General features: G+C 44.8%; 2 protein-coding genes across 3 annotated transcripts in view; both read left to right on the top strand.

Moving 5' to 3' along the window:
• LOC128055248 (N-acetyllactosaminide beta-1,6-N-acetylglucosaminyl-transferase-like) overlaps window positions 1-23529 on the top strand; it is a 61455-nt gene that overhangs the window by 12635 nt on the left and 25291 nt on the right. Inside the window, exon 2 of one of the 2 annotated variants that reach the window (XM_052647693.1) lies at window positions 10081-11491. The exons of the other annotated variant lie outside the window; for it this stretch is intronic. Coding sequence (XP_052503653.1) covers window positions 10081-10094 — 14 coding nt within the window. The 3' untranslated portion in view covers window positions 10095-11491. Of the gene's footprint in view, window positions 1-10080; window positions 11492-23529 lie in introns of those variants that run through there. 2 annotated transcript variants of the gene reach the window in all.
• LOC128055249 (N-acetyllactosaminide beta-1,6-N-acetylglucosaminyl-transferase-like) lies at window positions 17771-19214 on the top strand. Its single transcript, XM_052647694.1, has one exon. The coding sequence runs from the start codon at window positions 18249-18251 to the stop codon at window positions 19212-19214; it is 966 nt and encodes a 321-aa protein (XP_052503654.1). The 5' UTR covers window positions 17771-18248.

Genomic DNA, 23529 nt, shown 5'->3' on the forward strand with positions numbered 1-23529 from the left:
CCCTAATGAGCAATGATCTTGAACACCTTTTAATGTGCTTGTTGGCCTTTTGAATATTGACGGGAAGGACTGCTGCTGAAGCTTCAATACTCTGGCCACTTGATGCAAAGAGCCAACTCATTGGAAACGAACTTGATGCTGGGAAAGATTAAAGGCAAAAGAAGTGGGTGGCAGAGGATGAGACGGTTAGATAGCATCACCCACTCAATGGACATGAGTTTGAACAAACTCCGGGAGATTGTGAAAGACAATGATGCAGTCCATGGGGCTGCAAAGACTCAAACACGACTCACCGACTGAACAAGGAGCAATGATGGTGAAAATCTTCTCATGTGCTCATTGGCATTTGGTCTGTCTTCTTGGAAGAGGACTAAGTGCCTCTTGGACATTACTTCTTTGAATCTTGGCATTGTTTCAAGCTCTATTTTATAGATGAGGAAACAGGTATGGAGAGTTTTTGCTACTTTCTCAAAGACATCCAACTCATAAGTGCCAAAGACACTTGAATTTATTTTGAAGACTGGGCGGATTAAAAGATGAAACTGTCCAAAGTTGACTTAAGGATACCTTGCTAAAATGCCTGGCCAAAATGTCAATTCCGGTTTCTTCTTCCTGAACCCTTTGACTAAGCAATTAGTTAAGGTTCATTTAAAAAATAAAGTAACCCTTTTAATTCAGATACTGTATTAAGATTTGAGCCCTTTTCTTTGGTTTTACACAAACCACAATTCCTCCTCCTCTGAAGGATAAAATGGCTACAATCCCTTCCTGTTTAGCTAACCCATATTTGCTCCCTCTAGTCTATGACCTTTCCCTTCCAGCTCTTGAACTGTGAGATACAGGACTGCAGCTGAAGCCCGAGTTAGTGTTTGTGTAACTTTTACTTTCTGTTTCTTCTGTTTCACAAGATTTGCCCCTTGGCCTCAGTCTCCGTTAGTATGTGTGTGCATTGTTCTGTGCTGGCTATATTTGACCACCTAGAAACGCAGGAAGGGGTTGTTTAAATCCACACCACTTTGCTGCTCCCAATACTATTTCTTGTGTTACCGAGCTTGACAAATTATGGGCAGAGTCTGACAGAGTTTCACAAGCATTTGTTTTTACCTCCAAGGATTCATAAATGTGTCTCTCTAGTTTTATCCTTATTAGGAATGAAGTGAACTTCAAATTCCTATAATCTTTGCAATCCTAACTAAACTCCTTCTAGCCATGGTGAAAAATCATAACAATTTTTATGGAAGGTAAACCAGCCACCAGAGTAGAATTTTCCGTGCAAATCCTGAGCTGTGTGCAGCTGTTTGTGACTTTATAGGCCTTCCCTGGTGGCTCAGCTGGCAAAGAATCTGCCTGCAATGCAGGAGACCAGGGTTCGATTCCTGGGTTGGAAAGATCCCCTAGAGAAGGGAATGGCAACCCACTCCAGTATTCTTGCCTGGAGAATTTCATGGACAGAGGAGCCTTTACAGTCTTGAGCCCTAACAAGCCGCAAGGCTTCAATCTTGTGAATCAGGCAAAAGCCAGGTGTGGGGTGACTTTCTAGCTTCAAAGTCATAAAAGAGAAGGTTAAGATAGGAGGGGAAATGAAATTAAGGACAAGGCAGGATTGAGAATAAAATTAATTGTAATGATAAGCCTCTATTGACAAGACATGGAGCCTCAGAATAGAAACCCAGAATTGTTCTGGAGGGTCCCTGGGTGCCAGTGTAGCCGGGACTGGCTCCATCTTTTCCCAAAGTGTATGGAGGGTTTCTAGTCTTCCCTGGTGGCTTCGCAGTGAAGAATCCGCCTGCCATGCAGGAGATATGGGTTCGATCCCTGGTCTGAAAACATCCTCTGGAGAAGGAAATGGGAATCCACTCCAGTATTCTTGCCTGGGAGTCCCATGGACAGAGGAGCCTGGAAGGCTGCAGTCCACGGGGTCACAGAGTCGGACGTGACTTAGCAACTAGACGACAGTGGAGGGCTTTTGGTTTGTCCCCAGCCTGCTCCCTGTCGTGGCAGCCTCTTTCCTTGTCGTACCGTGTAGACACTGCTAAGCTTCCCAGCCGTGTCTGCGCAGGCTGACCTGCTGGGCACAGCTGCTGAGAGGCTACCTGCTGATCCTGGTAGTGTATGCCACACACAAGGCCCATGGAAGTTGGGGAGCCTTGTCTATTCACCTGTGGAGGAGAGAACTTTGTTTGGTTATTATTATTTTTTAACAAGTGCCAGACCAACGACTGCTTTCAGGAAATGCCCTGGCATGGAAACTGTTGAAAATTACTTCCTTGATCTAACACCCCGCATTAAAAACCAGATTTCAAAATCTCAGAGGAGCAAGGTTTCTGTTTGGTCAGAAAGGGTGGGGAAGGGCTGACTTTGGTCACAATAATCTCTAGCTAGAATTGTCGTCCTGTGCTGATTTCATAGACGGGGGCTATTTCCACAGCCTCGGTGGCTCCCACGCTGGCACTGTTTTGGAAGTTTTTGTTTGTTTGTTTTCTTGAATTTTGTTTGTTTGTTGTGTTGTTTTGGGCAACACCAAGCAGCTTGTGAGACATTAACTGCCTAACCAGGGATTGGCCACGAGAGAGCAGAATCCTAACTACTGGACCACCAGGGAAATCCCTGGCACTGCTTTGTTGGTGAAGGTGATACAAATGTGGCTAAAGAAGAAATTCTGTAGAACAAATGTTATCTCCAGGAGAGAGTAAAAGATTTAACGTTGATGCTTTGTTTGACTAAGTCATTTAAACCTCTCAGAAATCCTCTGAGGGAGGTCTGTATTATTCTTCGCAATTTTCAGGGGTCTTACAGGGTGGTTCGATGATTAGGGCTCTGCACTCCCACTGCAGAGGGCAGGGGTTTGATCCCTGGTCCAGGAACTAAGATCCGGCACGCTGCAACTAAAGACTGAAGACACTGCCTGCTGCAACTAAGATCCAGTGCAACCAAATAAGAAAGATTAAATAAGCAAAGCGTGATTAAAGAAAACCCCTGTTCCCCTTAAAAAGAAAGAAAAGAAAATACTACTCCTTGAATGTCTAGAAAATATTTGAAGATCTTAATGAGTTTTCAACCTCTTAAACGGATTCCAAAATTACTATACTTAAAATACTTAGAACACATGTAAGAATTAAAGATTTTAAAATTAAAAAAATAAAAAACTATAAAAAAAAAAAAAGAATAGTATAAAGAGCTCCCCTATACTCTTCACTTAACACTCCACAACCCATGACATTCTACCATACCTGCTTATTCTTTGCTTCCGGGCTCTCTCCTTTATACTTTTCTTCAGCTGTTTGCAAATCATCTCTCACCTAATCACTAACAACCAAGGCACTCTCCTGCAGAGTTTCCCGTCATAGTATAGCCAGCAAGTGCTGCTGTGTTACTCTTTAATCCACAGACCCTACTCCAGTAACACCAGTTGTATTAATAATGTCCTTCCTAAACTTAAAATCTGAGTAAGGATCTTGAGCTACACTTAGCGGTCACATCCCTTTTGTTGTTGTTGTTCAGTGGCTCAGTCATGTCCAGCGTTTTTCGACCCCATGGCCTGCAGCACGCCAGGCTTCCCTGTCCTTCACCATCTCCTGGAGCTTGCTCAGACTCATGTCCATGGAGTTAGTGATGCCATCCAACCATCTCATCCTCTGTCATCCCCTTCTCCTCCCGCCTTCAATCTTTCCCAGCATTAGGGTCTTTTCAAATGTGTCAATTCTTTGCATCAGGTGGCCAAAGTATTGGAGCTTCAGCTTTAGCATCAGTCTTTCCAATGAATATTCAGGAGTGATTTCCTTTAGGATGGACTGGTTGGATATCCTGGCAGTCCAAGGGACTCTCAAGAGTCTTCTCCAACACCACAGTTCAAACGCATTAATTCTTTGGTGCTCAGCTTTCTTTATAGTCCAGCTCTCACATCCATACATGACCACTGGAAAAACCATAGCTTTGACTAGACGGACCTTTGTTGGCAAAGTAATGTCTCTGTTTTTCAATATGCTGCCTAGGTTGGTTATAACTTTTCTTCCAAGGAGCAAAGGTCTTTTAATTTCATGGCTGCAATCACCATCTGCAGTGATTTTGGACAAAAAAAAAAGTCTGTTACTGTTTCCACCATTTCCCCATCCATTTGCCATGAAGTGATGGGACTAATGCCATGATCTTAGTTTCCTGAATGTTGAGCTTTAAGCCAACTTTTTCACTCTCCTCTTTCACTTTCATCAGAGCCTCTTTAGTTCTTCTTCACTTTCTGCCGTAAGGGTGGTGTCATCTGCATATCTGAGGTTATTGATATTTCTCCCGGCAATCTTGATTCCAGCTTGTGCTTCATCCAGCTCAGCATTTCTCATGATGTACTCTGCATATAAGTTAAATAAGCAGGGTGACAATATACAGCCTTGACATACTCCTTTTCCTATTTGGAACCAGTCTGTTGTTCCATGTCCAGTTCTAACTGTTGCTTCCTGACCTGCATACAGATTTCTCAGGAGGCAGGTCAGGTGGTCTGGTATTCCCATCCTTTGAAGAATTTTCCACATAGGTATCTATGTACCACATAGGTACCTATGTACCTATCTATTTATATCTACCTATCTATGTACCTATCTATCTCTGTCTGCTTATTAAAAACCGTAGGGAATTTCCTAGTGGTTCAATGGTTAGGACTCACTGCTTTCACTGCCATGACCCAGGTTTGATCTCTGGTTGGGGAAGATCCCACAAGCCTCACAGCAAGGCCAGAAAAACAAACACAAATTCACATGACCTCCAATTCCAATCCAACAACAAAGGCTTCTGTATTCTCCATGTCTTTCCCCAGGAGTGAGGAACCAGGCCCCCATTAACCTCAGCGCATTCACTCATCTTCCCCCTCCCACGCTATGTAAGTGGTCTTTCCCATGATGCTTAGCTGAAATCCTGGCTCCAAGACGTGCTGGTCCCACCTCCACCAGCAGTGGCCTTGGCCTCTGGGAAGAGCAAAGGAAATTGCAATGGATTTTGATGCCTTTATAGACATATATGTATTGGAAGGCAGCTCAATATTTAAATATATAAATTCAGAGATCAGCTCTAATGCCCCCCAACTTCATGACCTTGGATATGTGTTGGACTTTTCTAAGTCTCATTCGCTCATTTGTGAAATGGGGATAATAATTGTGCCTACTTCACTGAGTTACTGTGAGTATTAAATGATAATCTACATGAAAATTGGTGACTTGTTCTCTGCAAAAAGAGAAGAGTTGGAGATGGTTCACAGGGCTTGGTCCCTGGAGAGTACCTTTAGGTGCCTGGTTAATTATTAGTTCAAGGCTGAGGCCTTGGAGACCTGGTTTGGCCCGGGACTAATTACTCCTCTGGATCAGGTTAATACCTGCAGAAATGTGACCACCTGAAGGGGGAGCAAGAGAGGCGGAATTTGGAAGTCAATTCTACAGGAAAGGAAAAGACTTGTCCAGATGGATTTCCCAGCAATAAGGAAGCTTGAAAGAAAAGATTTACAGTGCTTCAGACCCTGTGCTTCCCAGCACATACTGATAGACTGAATGCCAGAGAAAGAAAAGGAATGTTGGAGAAAGTCACGTGTCTTAGTAAAACTGAACACGGCTCTCCCTATCTCTCCTGGTTTTCTCTGAAGCACACCTGGGTGCTGACTCCTAGCCATCCCTGGGTCTGCCTGAACGGCATAGGATGGGACACCGACCAACAGCAGGAACTCAGGAGCAAAGCTGCTCACATTCAAGTCAAGGGTCAGCCACTTCTAGCCCAGTGACCCTGGGCTGGGAGGTCACCGGGAGACGAGTGACCTTCTGAGTTGAGACTCGGAGTTTCCTCACTGGGCAAGAGGGAGTGAGAGCCCCCTGATGCCCAGCTACCAGCTGTGTCATTCACACTCCCTGTTGTAACGTCCATTCTGCTTGTCAGCCCAGGTGTCCCCTCATCCTTGTCTAATCTAGACTGTTGTTGTTTAGCCCCCAAGTAGCGTCCAACTGTTTTACAACTCCGTGGACTGTAGCCTGCCAGGCTCCTCTGTCCATGGGATTGTCCAGGCAAGAATACTAGAGCAGGTTGCCGTTTTCTTCTCTGGGGGATCTTCCTGACCCAGGGATCAAACACGGGTCTCCTGCATTGGCAGGCAGATGCTTTACCACTGAGCCCTTTGTAAGCCCCTAATCTAGATTGCTGCCGCTGCTGCTTCGCTTCAGTCGTGTCCAACTCTGTGTGACCCCATAGACGGCAGCCCACCAGGCTCTCCCATCCCTGGGATTCTCCAGGCAAGAACACTGGAGTGGGTTGCCATTTCCTTCTCCAGATTACAAGTGCCTTAAAGCCTGACACTTTCGTGTGGATGAGCAACAGGGGGGGTTTGAATTCAGTTGTAACCTCCTGTTCTATTTCCTCTTGGCTCCTTTCCTGCTGGACATTGCTCACTGGTAGGAAGGCGACACCTTTGGGTCATGACTGAGGGTGGCTGGTGTCAGGAGCCAGAGTGGAAACAGCCTCGGTCTGTTTAGGGAAGAAGGGATGGAATGTGGTCTTGCAGAGAGTTTGACCAGAAGTGATAACCATAAATACAAGCTGTTTCAGAAAGACACCTGATTCCCCGCTCACCTGGGAGACTTCGCTGAAAGAGTGTTTCTGGGAGGAGGACTTTGACTCCTGTTTTTCTTTCATTCATTCATTCACTTCTGGTGAGACACTATATAACAAAGAAAAGCGTTCATATCGCTAGGGTTCAGCTTGACACCGTTCACAAAGTGGACACAGCCGCAGCCACACAGTCGGTGGAAGGACACAGAACATAGCCAGCATTCCGGTCACTACCATGATGTCTGGCAGCACAGACGCTTTTACCTGTTTTTGACTTTTATAGAAATGGAAATGTACAGCATGTACTTTTCCTGTCTGCCTTTTTTTTTCTTGCTCAATGGTATGTTTGTGAGATTCCCTTTTTGGTGGTTGCAGACAGTTTTATGATTCGTTCTCATTGCTGTGTAGAGAGAAGCAGGTATGTGAAGTTGGGGTGGGAGGGTGGAGGGTGATTTTGCCCCCCTGGAACATTTAGCTGTATCTGGAGACATTATTGGTTGTCAAAAGCTGGAGGGGGCACAAGGGGTAATAGGAGCATCTGGTGGGTGGAGACCGAGGATGTTGGTAAATACCCACTGGACAGCACCCCCCCCCCCCAACAAGGCCTATTCAGCCCACAATGCCAGTAGTGCCCTGGTGGAGAAACCCTGCTATGTAACAACTGTTGGTGGGCATTTGGGTCTGTTATGAATGTGGCTGCAGTGAATGTTGAGCTATGTGACCTTTTAATTGTTGCTTAGTCGTCAAGTCTTGTCCAACTCTTTTGCGACCCCATGGACTGTAGCCCACCAGGCTCCTCTGTCCATGGGATTTCCCAGGCAAGAATACTGAAGTGGGTGGTCATTTCCCTCTCCAGGACATCTTCCCAACCTGCGGATCAAACCCATGTCTCTAGCCTCTCCTGCATTGGCAGGCAGATTCTTTACCGCTGAGTCATGTGTCCTTTAAACACACACACAAATACCTGGGGATGGAACTGCTGGGTGAGGGACGGCTGCACTCAGCCTGAGTAGAAATCGCCAGCGTTCTGGAGCGATCCCAGTTCACGCTTCCTCCGGGAGTGCACAGGTGTTCTGGCTGCTCTCCATCTGCACCAATAGATGGTATTTTCTGACTTTTTTTCATTAAAAAAAAAAATGTGTGTCTCCTTCTCCTACACCCTCCTCCATTTCAGTTGATGGCAAACTGGATACTCGAAACATCATTGTTTGTCGGTAAATAACCCCAGTCTATACTTTGTGAAAGACTGGGATTAGGACAGGTGTCCACACTGTGTACAGTAAATTAGAGAATGAATTTGGGGCAGGATGACCTGCAACTAGGGTTTCTCTTATTTAAATAACACCAACTGTCTATTTTCTTTCATTCTTCCTAAAAGTACCAATTACCATAGTGAATTTACCATAGAAAATTTTATTCAAGGAATCAGGCTATCGACCATTTGAATTCACAGTTTTGGAGGGTTTTTTTGCTCTTTTGTGGGTTTTATTTTTAGCCGCACCTTAAGGCTGGTGGAATCTGAGTTCCTAGATCAAGGAACCAACTCAGGTCCTCAGCAGTGACAGCTCAGAGTCCTAACCACTGGACTGCCAAGGAATCCTTAGCATTCATTTTTATTCAATATTTCCAAAATATACAGTATTGATTATCCTGAAATAGTGATTTTTTTTGTTTTGTTTATGATATATTGCTTAATCTTTAAAAAAAATAGATCATGTGGGGTCACTGAGGAAAAAATAATCATAGAATTTGGCATCTGATCCTTTGGGTCTCAAACTTTAGTCTCAAGACCTATTAGAAATGCAAATAATTAAATTCCACCTGGAACTAACTGACTTCTTGGGGTAGGGGACCTGCAACCTACATTTTAACAACTTCTCCATGTATTGAGAGGTCGAACAGAAGGTTCCAAACTTCTGACCTAAACTACCCTTAACCTCAAGTCACAGGCACACTTAGTTTGGCTTTTGGAAACAAATGTTTTAGTAAAACAATGAGTCAGTTCTTCTTCCAAGGTTAAGCAATTAGTTTCCACAGGTAAATTCAGTAGTAAGTTTTATCCTAAAATGTTAACTTGTTGTTGTTGTTCAATAACTCAGTCATGTCCGACCTTTTGTGACCCCATGGACACACCAGGCTTCCCTGTCCTTCACTGTCTGCAGGAGTTTGCTCAAGCTCATGTCCACTGAGTCAGTGATGCCATCCAACCATCTCATTCTCTGTCGTCCCCTTCTCCTCCTGCTCTCAATCTTTCCCAGCATCAGGATCTTTTCTAATGGGTCAGCTCTTTGCATCAGGTGGCCAAAGTATTGAAATTTCAGTGTCAACATCAGTTCTTCCAATGAACATTTAGGGTTGATTTCCTTTAGGATCGACTGGTTTGATCTCCTTGCAACCCAAAGGACTCTCAAGAGTCTTCTCCAACACCACAATTTGAAAGCATCAATTCTTTGGTGTTTAGCCTTCTTTATGGTCCAGCTCTGACATCCGTACATGACTACTGGAAAACCCACAGCTTTGACTATACAGATATTTGTTGGCAAAGTGATGTCTCTGCTTTTTAATACACTGTCTAGGTTTGTCACAGCTTTCCTTGCAAGGAGCAAGCAAGTGTTTTTTAATCTCGTTAACTGGCTATGATTTATTTGGAATAATGGGGGTTTTTTTGCTTTTGTTTTTCATTTTCTAAGCCCCGCCCAGTTTCAGGCTCTTTATGGTACCAGTGGCTACATTTCTGCTACCAGAAGATTGCCTCCTTCCTGTGCAGGTTTTGACATTTGCCTATGGGGATTTGTATGGACTGTCTTTTGCAAATATTTGCTTAGCTCCTTTAGCATCCAGGAAGTGTTTCCTTGATTACCTTTGTGCCATCAAAATGAGATGCAGATCAGTTCAGCTCACACTACCATGCTAGGGTTTGGTAGGACCACCTTCTGTACCTGCCACCTAAGCCTTGAAAGTTCTCTGTGTTAATCTTCCTCCCTGCTTTGAGGCAAGAGTTTGAAATCATGCTTTGGGTTCTGTGATCTAGACAACAACCTCTGCTACTGCTAATTAGATGAACAGTATAGAAAGTAAAATGATTGGGTCCCCAGAGAAGGTGGATTTTCCCCAGTGAGCTCCCTCGGAGGGCTTTCGGTTCTGGGAGAAATTGTTGTTTTAAAGATGTGCTTGGATCCTTCTCTTTAACATCATGATGATCACAGATATGGACTTCCCCGGCGGTCCAGGGGCTAAGACTTTATGACTCCACTGCGTGGGGCACAGGTTTGATCCCTGGTCTGGGAACTAAGATCCCACATGCCTTGTGGCACAGTTAAAAAAAAAAAAAACAACTGCATAGATACATAGACAAACAAAAGGCTTCGTTTACAAAACATCTGGCCACTTAGAACAGAATTGCTTGACTGACTGTCCAAAGTGAAATGGACTGTCACTGTTCTCTGCTTTTTCATGAGATACTTAGTTCCAAGGGAAGAAAATTAATCCATATATTTTGTAATTAAGGAATGAATCCCTGAGTCACCTGACCTGCTTCAAGAGTAATGAAAACCACACACAAATGACCTGCTGAAGAACAGCCACCAGTGAGTCCAAGAAATGAGAGCATCTCACCTCACTTACCTAACCTTTTCTGCTGATATGACTTTGCACCTCCGTGCCACGCCAACAAACTTCACCAGACCCCGTCCTTTCCAGTGCCCTTGTGCTGATTTACCAGTATGAATTGAGTGTTTTTGTTCAAGCCTCCTTCCCCTCCATTTCTTTCCCGACTCCAGGATAATTTAATTGTGAATGGAAAAACAGGTCCCAGAACAATTATGAAAGTATAATGAAGTTTGCATTAGTCCATGCAATTAAACCAAGGAAAGATGCGTGAGGAATGTGACTAGAATTCAGTACTGATGTGGTATGTTTATAGCTAGGTCTTCGAACAGGCATGTGCTGGGGGGCGAAGAGAGAAAAAAAGCACTATTTGTACAGTAAAATGACACCTCCAAATAGCTAGAAATCGGCCTGAAAGGAAAAAAAAAAAAAAAAAAAAATCAGAAACGACTCTTCTAGCCTCTGCTATTTTGATATATAAATTAAAACAGTGGGAAAATGTGAGCTTCAACATGCCTTCTTCCAGAGCTAAAAATTGCACTTTCAAATGCCCAGATGATTTTGGACCTGTCTGACAAGCATCAAACACACTGCATGATGGAGCTGCTGGGTTGTGAGAGAAACGGGAGGTGAAAGCCCTTGCTCTCCTGCACTCACCTTTTAAACATGACTGGTTCTTTGAGGTCTCAGTTCACTGACTTAAAGGTTTTTCTCTGCTGCCCTGCCAAAGAAATTCTAGATTTACAGCTCTCCCTGGGAAATTTCTGCACATGCGTCTTTCTTGATTTGGTGTTCTTGCTCACTCTTGTAATCTCCCCGACTGGAATGCCTTCTCCTCGCTCTGTTTGAATCTCACCATTGGAAGCTCTTGCAGACCGTCCCAGCTCCAAGGGAATTGTTTGTTTCTCTTCTGAGTTCCTGTCACTTTTATCAGACACCTTCTTGTTTGGAACAATCCATGGTCTTTCCTGTTTTGTTGGTTGTCTTTCCAGCTGTATGCATTTTAAATCCTAGTAAAGATACACTTTCCTATAGGTCAGAGGCCATACCTCATACTTCCTGGATTCCATCACTGTTGCTTAGCGATTCACCTTACATCATACTAAATTGTACTTCATTTTAAAAGCTGGAAAGGGAGACTTCCCTGGCAGTCTAGTGGTTGAGACCCCACACTTCCAATGCAAGGACTGGCATTCAAGTCCTGGTCGGGGAACTAAGATACCACATGCCATGTGGCACAGCCAAAAATTGAAAGAATAAAAATGAAAAATAAATAAAACTAGTTTTAAAAATCTGGAAAGGACCATGGAGAACATCCTTTTTATTTATTTTTAAGTTATTATTATTTTAAAATATTGATTTGGCTACGCCAGGTCTTAGTTACGGCATAAGGGGTCCAGTCACCTGATAGGGGATTGGCCCTGCACTGGGAGAACAGAGTTTTAGCTCTAGGTCATCAGGGAAGTTCCAAGAACATCATTTTTAAAGAAGAAGCCAGTGGGAGCCTAAGATCACATAATCAGTTAAAAGTAGAAAATTCACCAGTACCTGGGTTTCCTTATGTTGGCACCATTCCCTGTTAGTAATTGTAGGGGTTAATGGGTAACCTTTGCTTGAAACGCAAGAGAAAGTACATCTTGCATGGTTCTCTCCCCCCGTCCTCCGCCGAAGTGATTAAAAGTTGTGTTTTTTTAATGTTATTTAAAAATGTTATTTGATCTATCTGGTCGGTCAACATGGTCAGAGCTTTTGCTTGCCAGAGAAAAAGACACCCATGTTCTGTTCCCAATTCTAATTAAAAGAACATTTACCCATGAGCACCTTGGAATTGTGGGGAATGTTGACTCCATTCATTCATTCACTCATTCATTCATTCAACACGTTCAGCACATACAAATAAATCACCTAGGTAAGGTAACATACATATTTCTCATCACCAGGTGGAACAATAGGAAAATAATAATAGAAAGTAGACTCTACTCATTCACTGACTATTAATTCCTTATGGACCTAGGGACTTTAAATCTCTCCCTTATCTTTATTCCTTTATTTAAGAAAAACTCAAACAATACAGTATCTGATGTCCTGTGAATATCTGCAGGACTAAAGCCTCAACTGTAAGAGCCTCCTACATTTCCTTCTACTTCTAGGAAATGTAGTTAACTGAGGCATCACTATCACCCTTGCCTCGTAGTTCAAGAGGCTTTACTTTAGTTATGTGTAAATGGACTCAAGGGGCTTCCCTGGTGGCTCAGACGGTAAAGTGTCTGCCTGTAATGCAGGAGACCTGGGTTCTATCCCTGGGTCGGGAAGATCCCCTGGAGAAGGAAATGGCAACCCATTCCAGTACTCTTGCCTGGAAAATTCCATGGATGGAGGAGCCTGGTAGGCTACAGTCCATGAGGGTGCAAAGAGTTGTACATGACTGAGCAACTTCACTGGTTCAAATAGACGTGAATTTGAGCAAATTCCAGGAGATGATGAAGGACAGGGAAGCCTGATGTGCTGTAGTCCATGGGGTCACAAAGAGTCGAACATGACTTAGGGGCTGAATAACAGCAACTCTATAATGCTACTATTAGTACCAACGAGTGCCTTATGCATTTGTGGGCTGACTTTCCACCATGATTTATTTTGCTCTTGTTCTTCCTCCAGTTGGCACTTGTTGCCTGGGAGCTTCTCAACCCAACGTCTTAGGTGGTGCTCCTTGGGCAAAAAAGTGATGTCCAAGTTTTTCAGAACAATAATATGCAAGGTCTTTTATGACCTTTTATGACCAGCAGCCACCTCCCTAGGGGTGTGACTCAGCCTGGCAGGCAACAAACTCCAGGTGCTGCTCCCTCGACGCACCTTCTGTAGGTCTCCCAGCATCAGGCAAGTGCTACGTTGCCTCCTCGCACAGAAAGCCTAGGGGTGCTGAGGTTCTCCCCCTCAACTTTGATTGTTTCTTCATTTCACTGAGACTGGGAGTCTTCTATCATTTCACAAAAAGGATACCCTCTTCATTTTGGAGCTATGCTCCAGCTAGCTTTGAAATTGGAAAAATTCTTCTTTTTTAAAAATTGGAATATAGTTGACTGGGGGTTTCTCTGGTGGCTCAGATGGTTAAGAATCTGCCTGCAATGTGGGAGACACAGGAGACGTGGGTTCGATCTCTGGTTCGGGAAGATCCCCTGGAGAAGTAAATGGCAACCCACTCCAGTATTCTTGTCTGGAGAATCCCATGGATAAAGGAGCCTGGCAGGCTACAGTCCATGGAGTTGCAAAGAGCTGGACACAACTGAACGACTAATACACACACGTAGTTGACTTACAATGTTTCATGCGTACAGCAAAGTGATTCAGTTATTCCTAAACATGTATTATCTATTCTTTTTCAGATTCTTTTCCATTATATGTTATTACAAGATATTGAGTATAGTCCCTTGTGCTGCTGTGTTGTACAGTAGGTCCTTGTTGGTTATCTACATTTTCATGTGTATGTGTTAATCCCCGAACTCCTAATTTATCCCTCCACCCCCCTTTTCTCCTTTGATAACCATGTTTGTTTTCTTTGTGAGTATATTTCTGTGTTGTAAATAAGTTCATTTGTATTCTTTTTTTTTAAATTTCACCTGTAACTAACATCACTTATACAAAGATGATTTTCATCTTTCTCTGTGCAACATACTTCATTTAGTATGATCATCTGTGTGTCTCTGTGTGTGTGTGCCCGCGCGTGCTCAGTTGCTCAGTCATGTCCAACTCTTTGCAACCCCATGGACTGTAGACTGCTAGGCTTCTTTGTCCATGGAAAATTTCCAAGCAAGATTACTGAAGCAGGTTGCCATTTCCTACTGCAGGGGATCTTCCCAGCCCAGGGATCAAACACCCATTTCTTGTGTCTCCTGCAAGGATGATTCTTTACCGCTGTGCTGCCTGGGAAGCCCCCACGATCTTCTCCAGGTCCATGTATATTGCTGCAAGTGGCATTATTTCATTCTTTCATATGACTCAGAAATATTCCATTGTATATGCACCACATCTTCTTTACCCATTCCTTTGTCGATGGACATTTATGTTGCTTCTATTGTAAATAGTGCTGCAGTGAACATTACGGTGCATGTATCTTTTTTGGATATCTACCCAGGAGTGGAATCGCAAGACCATATGGTAACTCTGTTTTTAGTTCCTTAAGGAACCTGAGTACTATTCTCCATAGAGGCAGCACCAAGTTACATTCCCATCATCAGTGTAGGAGGGTTCCCGGAAAAACTCTTAAATGATGCAGAAAACAATAAAAGCTTCTGAATGGAAGAAAGAACAAGCTTTTAAGGTGGCCCTGGGGAGGGCAAACATGTCTAGCCTGATTAATTGTCTAGTTCGGGCATAATTGCTTCCAGAGTGAGCCAAAGGTGGGGTTGCTGGGCCTGCACGTGTGGATCCTGCCCTTGCCTGCAGTCACGGGCAGGGAGACAAGGCTGAGCTGTTCAGTCTCAGCAGCAAAGAAACAAACAAACAAAAAACCCCAAAATGCCTGGTGTCTGTGCTGGAAAAGCAGGTCTTATGGCCTCACAGGAAGGAAAGGGAAGAGTGGTCTTTTGCTGTTACAAGTGTTTTGTGTTTTTTTTTTTAAAGTTCTCCTGTAGGGAATTTTCAATACCCAAGAGCAGATAGGAAAGACAGCTATATTTTCAAAACTCAAACGGATTGAATACCAAAGAAGTATGCTGGAAGTTCCTAATTGGTTAATGTCTGTGTTTCTCAATAGAGTAATATTATTAACGTCTACCCTCTAAGCCTGTAGAAATCTGAATCCCTTTCTTGCTGGCTAGTTGAAAATAATAATGTAAACAGACTCTTGTGGCCTCATTAAGTCATGTGTCTGAACACTTTGTCAAACTGCAAATATTTAAAATATTTTAATATTCATTCTAAGCCAAAAAGGCTTTGCCAAACTAGATATTGAAATTACTCTCTGTTGTTTTGAAACAGAATAGATTATAGCCTGATATTTAAAGGTATTATTTGGAGGGAGGAGGGAAGCAGCTTGGGATTGAATTTTCCATTATCTTGAACTATGGGGACACCAAGAATTAGATTAATCTGCTCTGTCCAGCTAAAGGCTCCATCTACTTTTTCCACTTTGGATAAAAATCCAAAGGTGGGTGCCATGCAGAGTTTATTTGTGATAGATCTTAGAGGATGAGGAGAATTTAGTAAGGGAGGGAAAAAATAATGTATGAGCTGGAAGAATGAAAAATGTGAGCAATAAAAAGTAGAAGGAAAACCCGCCATGGTTCAGGAAGTGATGAGTCATTCAGTTGGAGTACAGAGTGACTTGAGTCATGGGGATTAACCTTGCTTTTCCTGCCTCTTCTGAAAGCAAAAAAATCAGCATATTGTGCTATTAATTTTATTAATAGCAGAGTAGAGACTTTTCAAAAGGGATCAGGGAAAGGGCATTAAAAGACATTTTTTTCTTCATCGGGTGGGGTGGGGGCTGTCTCCATGGTGCGTTACTGCTACAGAATGAAGGCTCAGAGAGTTACTTTCAGATCAAAGCTGAGGGGAAATGGGAGGGCAGGCAGTAGTTGCATGGGAAGTCATCGTAAAGAACATATGTTGATCTGTATGAAAAAAGAAATGGCCACCCAGTCCAGTATTCTTGCCTGGAAAATTCTATGGATGGAGGAGCCTGGCGCGCTACAGTCCATGGGGTCACAGTGTCAGACACGACTAAGCACACCTTTCACTTTCACTTTTCGTTGTAAAGGTACAAGGCAAAGAGGATGAGAGGCGGATGCTCTAAAACCCTGAACTCCCCAACAGTTTGGGGGATGGTTTTTAAGAAAAATTTTGGGATGAGGGCTGCAAGGCGTGTGACTTTGTTCTTACTGACTGGAAAGCTGAGCGCAGAAGAATTGATGCTTTTGAACTGTGGTGTTGGAGAAGACTCTTGAGAATCCCTAGGACTGCAGGGAGATCCAACCAGTCCATTCATTCTGAAGGAGATCAGTCCTGGGTGTTCATTGGAAGGACTGATGCTGAAGCTGAAGCTCCAGTTCTTTGGCCATCTGATGCGAAGAGCTGACTCACTGGAAAAGCCCCTGATGCTGGGAAAGATTGAAGGTGGGAGAAGGGGATGACAGAGGATGAGATGGTTGGATGGCATCACTGACTCGATGGACATGAGTGGCATCAATGGACATGAGTTTGAGCAAGCTCCGGGAGGTGGTAATGGACAGGGAGGCCTGGCATGCTGCAGTTCATGGACTGAGGTTCAGTTCAGTTCAGTTCAGTTCAGTCACTCAGTCGTGTCCGACTCTTTGCGACCCCATGAATCGCAGCACGCCAGGCCTCCCTGTCCATCGCCATCTCCCGGAGTTCACTCAGACTCACGTCCATCAAGTCCGTGATGCCATCCAGCCATCTCATCCTCTGTCGTCCCCTTCTCCTCCTGCCCCCAATCCCTCCCAGCATCAGAGTCTTTTCCAATGAGTCAACTCTTCACATGAGGTGGCCAAAGTACCGGAGCTTCAGCTTTAGCATCATTCCTTCCGAAGAACACCCAGGACTGATCTCCTTTAGAATGGACTGGTTGGATGTCCTTGCAGTCCAAGGGACTCTCAAGAGTCTTCTCCAACACCACAGTTCAAAAGCATCAATTTTTCAGCACTCAGCTTTCTTCACAGTCCAACTCTCACATCCATACATGACCACTGGAAAAACCATAGCCTTGACTAGACAGACCTTAGTTGGCAAAGTAATGTCTCTGCTTTTGAATATGCTATCTAGGTTGGTCATAACTTTCCTTCCAAGAAATAAACATCTTTTAATTTCATGGCTGCAATCACCATCTGCGGTGATTTTGGAGCCCCCCAAAATAAAGTCTGACACTGTTTCCACTGTTTCCCCATCTATTTTCCATGAAATGATGGGACCGGATGCCATGATCTTCGTTTTCTGAATGCTGAGCTTTAAGCCAACTTTTTCACTCTCTTCTTGCACTTTCATCAAGAGGCTCTTTAGTTCCTCTTTGAGTGGGACACAACTGAAGCCACTTCAGCTGCAGCAGCAGCAGTAGCACTTTCTGTCATAAGGGTGGCGTCATGTGCATATCCCCTGATTAGCAACTGTTTGAATCTGCCCTTTGGAGCCCGGGGAAGGTCAAGGAGGCTGAAGAAAGCCTATTTCCTACAAACAAGAAATAGGGGTCAAGGAGAGGCTTTGTACCAGGGAAGACCCCAGGGGGTCCCGCCCTGTCTCAGCCCTAGGATAAGCAGCACAGAGGGAGGAGAGGGACTGTGCCCTGATCTCAGAGTCACAGGACAGGTAACCTAAACTTTCAGATCCTCTAGGACAGGAACTCCTTTCAGCGCCCGATTTGGAAAAGAGCAGGGCGGGGCCCCCGCGGGACCGTCGAGCCGGTTGGATGAGGCTTTCTTTGGGACCTTGTCGCTGCATTCCCACCCAACCCACCCTGACGCGGCATATTTGAGAATGGAGGCTACCGGGGACACCCAGGATTGTGCTGGGAGGGTCCCTCGTCACGGGAAACAAGCGAGGGTGAGTGTCGCAGCCTGTGGGGTGACTAGCAGGAAATGGCACGCAAAGCGAATCATTTCGACTTTTGACTCTACTGTACACATTCCCCGAATGACCTCAGCAAGGGGGAGAGGGTCGGGGAGAGAAAAACCTTGCGAAATGGAAGAAAAGAGATCTGAAAAACTAAAGCCGCAGGCGGCGAGGGGAAAGGAATGACCAGAGTTGTAGTGAAACCGGCAGCTACGGCGAGCGGGGAAGCCGCTGGGAGGGGAAGAGGCTGGGCTTAAGCAACCTGCTGCGGGGTGTAGACAAAGGCGGCTTGGGAGGCAGAGGCCGGGGCGGGATCAGTCGCTACTATCAGCCTGGGGAGAGCGCCAGCAGCTGGACTCCCGCGTGGAAACCCGGGAAATTCACCAGCCTCCCCTTCAGGGCAGGAATGCCCGGAGTATGCACCAAGCTAAGAACCCAGAGGGAAAAAGTAAGTTTGGGAGAGGACATAACCGATTTTGACGGTCTTTGAACTCTTGACTCCTCTTGGAGGCATGCCTTCACCGATGCGTTCCCTCTTCATCGTTTCTGTCTCTTGTGTCATCGTTTTCATTGTGTTTTGTGTGTTCAACTTTGGGGGAGATCAAGGCTTCCAGAGGCTAAATAACTCAGACACTTGGATGCTGACTCAAGTTTGCACATCCCTTATCAAAGACAAAACACCGTTACTCTGGAGAAACAAACTAATGATGTATGAGAAGTCTTCCTGCGAGGCGTACCTGACCCAAAGCCACTACATCACGGCGCCTTTATCAAAGGAAGAAGCCGAGTTTCCTTTGGCATATATCATGGTCATCCATCACAACTTCGGCACCTTTGCGAGGCTCTTCAGGGCTATTTACATGCCTCAGAACGTCTACTGTGTTCATGTGGATGAGAAAGCGACAGTTGAATTTAAAGACTCAGTGGAGCAGTTACTGAGCTGCTTCCCAAATGCTTTTCTGGCTTCCAAGATGGAGCCGGTGGTCTATGGTGGGATTTCCAGGCTCCAGGCTGACCTGAACTGCATCAAAGATCTTGCAGCCTCGGAGGTTCCCTGGAAATACGCCCTCAACACCTGTGGGCAAGATTTTCCCCTGAAAACCAACAGGGAGATCGTTCAGTATCTGAAGGGATTTAAAGGGAAAAACATCACCCCCGGGGTGCTGCCCCCAGCTCATGCAATTGGGCGGACTAAGTATGTCCACCGGGAGCACCTGGGCAAAGAGCTTTCCTATGTGATAAGAACCACAGCCTTGAAGCCGCCTCCTCCCCACAATCTCACCATCTACTTTGGCTCTGCCTATGTGGCCCTGTCCAGAGAGTTTACCAACTTTGTTCTCCAGGACCCACGGGCCCTTGACTTGCTCCAGTGGTCCAAAGACACCTTCAGTCCGGATGAACATTTCTGGGTGACGCTCAATAGGATTCCAGGTATGTGGGATTCCCTATTTCATGTGAAGGCGACATTCTGTACTTGAAAGGGCTTTTCGAGAGCCTGCACCTTTTTGATCAGGAGATAAAAGCTGAAGTATGTAGTTTTCACCTGAATTCTTTCTAAACCCTGAAAGAATTGATGTTGTTTAGGGTGACAGTTCAGTAGTCTAGCCAAGCCAAGCATTGCTGGTATTGATCTGCAGTTGGTCGTTTTCTCTTGCATTTAGCATCTTATTAAAATCTTTACCTCAGTCAGGATGAATTGCGCCCCATCCCACCTGGTGTTCTTTCTTTTCCCCAAATTTGTCAGACTTGCTATAACCCCAGAGCCATTGGCTTGGCCACTCCCCTGCCCATTCCTAGACTCCCCCTTATCAGCCAGATGTCATCAACTCTGAGAAGCTGAACTGACCATCCCACTCTTTTTCTTCAGAGATTTTTATCATCTTCTGGAATTATTAAATCTATTTATTTGCATGGATTTGTTTTTGGCCTTCTTCGCATTAGCTCCATGAAGCAGGTCATTTTCTGTTTTGTTACGTGCTGTAACCTCTATGCAAAGAACATGGTAAATGCGCAATAAAAAAATGAATGAATGAATGAATGGCAGAGCATGAGGCTTTACTGTGGCACCACAGCTGTCTCCCTGAGACCCAGTGGGCAGAGAAATATTTGGACTCATGCATGTACCACATCATTTAAAAAATGTATTTATTTCTAACTTCAGATAAATAATGAGATTCCAGGAGAAGCTTTTTCCTTTCTCATCAAAGCAGTTCTACCTGTACTAACAGACCAAATCATTGATTTTTAAAACTATATAAAACATGATAGGATTTCTGCGGAAGGAAACAGCATGCTTTGGACTCACTGAAAAATACAAAATGGATCTCTGATGAACTCGACAGCATTATTATAGCTAGAGAAAAGCAATCATTGTTCTGGTTTTTGGGGGGCTGCCAAGTTGGAAACACTGGTAGGTGCTCTTAGACTGCAGGGCAAGGCCTGCTGGGCGATAAACATGCCAGCATTCTCTGGAAAATGCCGTGTTTGGTCTCTGAGTCCCAGGGTGACTGGCTGGGGAACAGGGCTTGCTCCCATCAGTGCACTCTGTGTCCTGACCTCCCTCTTCCAGGGCCTCCGCTTTTTCACCTTTTACGTGTTGTTTCCATCTTGAGTGTCTAAGTGGGGAACATTAGGTACTTAGAGGCTGGTTTTCATATTTAAATATTTATTCCCTTTGTGTTTTCACTATCCTCTTGAGATTTATAATGGTTTGATACTAGCCACGTGGTTTCAGAGATATCATACTGAGATGAAGGCAGTTGTAACTTCACAAAAGCCTAAATTGTTGTTTCTTAAAAAAAGGAAAAACATGGGTTTGGGTTAGTTTTAAATGTCTGTTTGCTTAGCAGAAGGATGGTTAGTCTTACCAATGTAAAATCAGCTTAAGAAAATCAGGGAAAAAATAATCTTTCACCGCCCTTTTCCTGCCCCCCTTTTTCCCCCTTAATTCCCTTCTCCTGTCCAGCCCTGGTGAAATGAAGGCAGGAGGCTGAGAATGATATACCTAGACAGGCTCAAGATACAAGACCATTTTTGCTGTAGGTTCGTGGGGTAGCTCCCTGCCTTCTGCCCTCTCTTGGTGACTGTATGGTAGTGGTGGTGGTTTAGCCACTAAGCTGTGTCTAACTCTTGTGTCTCCGTGGACTGTAGCCTGCCAGGCTCTTCCGTCCAAGGGATTTTCCACAAAAGTTGTCTCTTGGGACCTCCTATCTCCCCAGCTACAAAATAAAAGACCCAATAGGCAAGACCCTTTTTTTTTGTTCCTATATATGCCTTTTTTTTTTTTTTGCAGAGGACACAATACTCAGAACCATATAAACACATAGCGCAGGGAGCTGCTGAGAACTTGTAGAAAGGCCAAGGTACTGGTGAGTCTAGACTCCCTCAGTCTTGCTGCCCCGTAGCCTAGGCAAGTGCATGTCATCACCCCTGTGGGAAACTGGAGGCGAGAGCTTCACTATGAGGACGCTCAGTGATCTGATTCTTCAAGGGATGCCTTTCAGAATAATGCGCCTCTTCCCAGGGGCTTGCCGCCTTCCTCTCTTGCATTCCGGGTGGTATCCCGGTTCAGGGAGCAGGCAGGAGGATATCCTGGATATCCTGCCCGTAGGTGGGCCCTTCCCGAATCACAGGTGACAAAGAAAATAAGCCGTCACGTGCTCTGGCCCCAGTGCTGGACCTCCCCTTCTTCAGAGGCGATGCCAGTGCTCCACGCTCTCCAGTGGTTTTCCACTTGGGCATTCTCTGTGGTTTAGGATAGGGTGTGGGAACCTGGTTCTTAATTACCAGGCACCCTTTGACCATATCAGCTCTTCCCTTCTCTGTGTCATGTTTCAAGGGGAAAGGTCCTTCGATAAACAGCATACACATCCTTCTCCAAGTTCAGATGGTGCTTTTCTTGCCTCCCTCAAAGTTCCCTCCTCTCTGTGTCCTAAACATCCTAAAAGATCTTTTTTTTAGGTAGTTATTTATTTATCTCCTTGGCTGTGCCAGGTCTTGGGATCTTGGGATCTGGCGCCCCTTGGGATCTTTAGTTGTGGCTTGTGAACTCTTAGTTGTGGGAGGTTGGATCTAGTTCCCTGATCAGGGACGAACCTGGGCCCCCTGCATTGAAAGTGCAGAAGAGTCTCAGCCACTGGACTACCAGGGAAGCCCCGCTAAATATCCTAAATTAAAGTGTTTGTGTTAGAAAGACCCTGCATAGGCATATCGTGCTCCCTGAAACACCCACAAAAGGATTAAGACCATGAACATCACTAGGATCCTGTTCCTGAATGATATCAGAAGACTAAAGGAGAACAGTTTAAGATGAGTGATTCCGTGAAAGTATATTCATTGAGGCAGGACTGAGGCGCATATCCTCACTGCTTTTTTTTTTTTCTTTTCATGTTGTCTTTCTATTGAGACAATGAATTCCCTCTTGGTTTCCAACACTTAGGTTTTCTCTAACTGTGTAAGAATGAGAAACGGTGCTGGCCAGGCCAGAGAGAATCCCAGGGGGGCCCCGTCTCACATCCTTCTTTGGGGAAGGCCAGGAAGAGTGGCTCTCATTCCATCCTGTGTGGCTGTGTGCAGATGGGTTATCTGGATTTCTACCTTCTGACCACATTCTCAAAGGAAACCCTTCAGGAGCACGCATTTCTCTGACTCATGCTATAGAGCGCGGGGTTTAGGGTGAGCCTGAGGCTCTATCCTGTGCCCCCGGTATGAATTCTGGTTCGTGCTGATGTTTCCCAACTTCCCCAGTCTTTGTTATCTCTGCTGTATGTCACCTGAAGAAAAGCCCGTTTTCCCTAGTTTTTTTCTGGTTATTCCCTTAGCATTATCTTTGGTTTGTCTGCCCCAGGGTGGAGTGCCAGAGACCATTGAGATGCTTTAAGTCTTACTGTGGTTGTTGAGTATCTGCAGAAGCCACTGCTGGTCGAGTTTTTCACAGTCCCTTCCACAAGAAGCTCACCTGTCTTCTTGTCTCACCTTACAGCGGATCTAAGGAAAACCTAAAACTAGACTTCCCTAGCGGGCCAGTGGTTAAGACCCTGCCTTACGGTGCAGGGGCCGTGGGTTCGATTCCTGGTCTGGAAATGAAGATCCTCCACACCACAGCTAAGGAACCTACGTGCCGCAGCCAAAAGAAAAAAAAAAAAAAGGCTTAGAAGAGTTTGAGAAAAAAAGAAAAAGAAAAGGCAAAACTGCTCCGTGCTTTGGCTTCAGCTCCTTTCCCCCCACTCCCCGTTATTTTGGATTTTTGCTCATCATTCCTCTGACCTTTCTCATGCCATGAGGCTTTTCTTCCATAAGAATGTTTTCATTTGCCTTTTCCTCTTTCCATTTTGTATACTTTTTTTTTTGAGCCCTTTTGTCAAATAGATTACCTCAACCTCAGAAATGACCACATTTCCTCATTTTTCAGTCCTAAAAATAGCATGTTTCTTATTTAGATTTATTTTGCTTTTTTGACTTTGAGCTTTATTTATACGTGGACTTTCTTTGGGTGTGTGTTATGACTCTTTGAGGTGCATGAGACAGAAATGTAACTCAAAATTACTTAAACAAACACAGCAGGACTTACCAGATCATGTCAATAGAACTGGGGTGTCCAAGGAGGGCCTCCAAGTAAAGCTAGACCAAGGCTCGGAACAGTGTATTTGGGACTCGAATACACCAGAGTCCTCTCTCTGTAAGGTGACCAGTTGTCCCAGTGCACCCAAGTCTGAAGAAGCATCTTCAGAAGATCCCATGGGCCTTCCATGCTAAAGCCAGGAAAGTCCCAGTTTGGTCCGAAATGGTCACTCT

Source organism: Budorcas taxicolor, chromosome 11 (genome assembly GCF_023091745.1).
Source record: "Budorcas taxicolor isolate Tak-1 chromosome 11, Takin1.1, whole genome shotgun sequence".
In the NCBI taxonomy this organism is placed as follows: Eukaryota; Metazoa; Chordata; class Mammalia; order Artiodactyla; family Bovidae; genus Budorcas; species Budorcas taxicolor.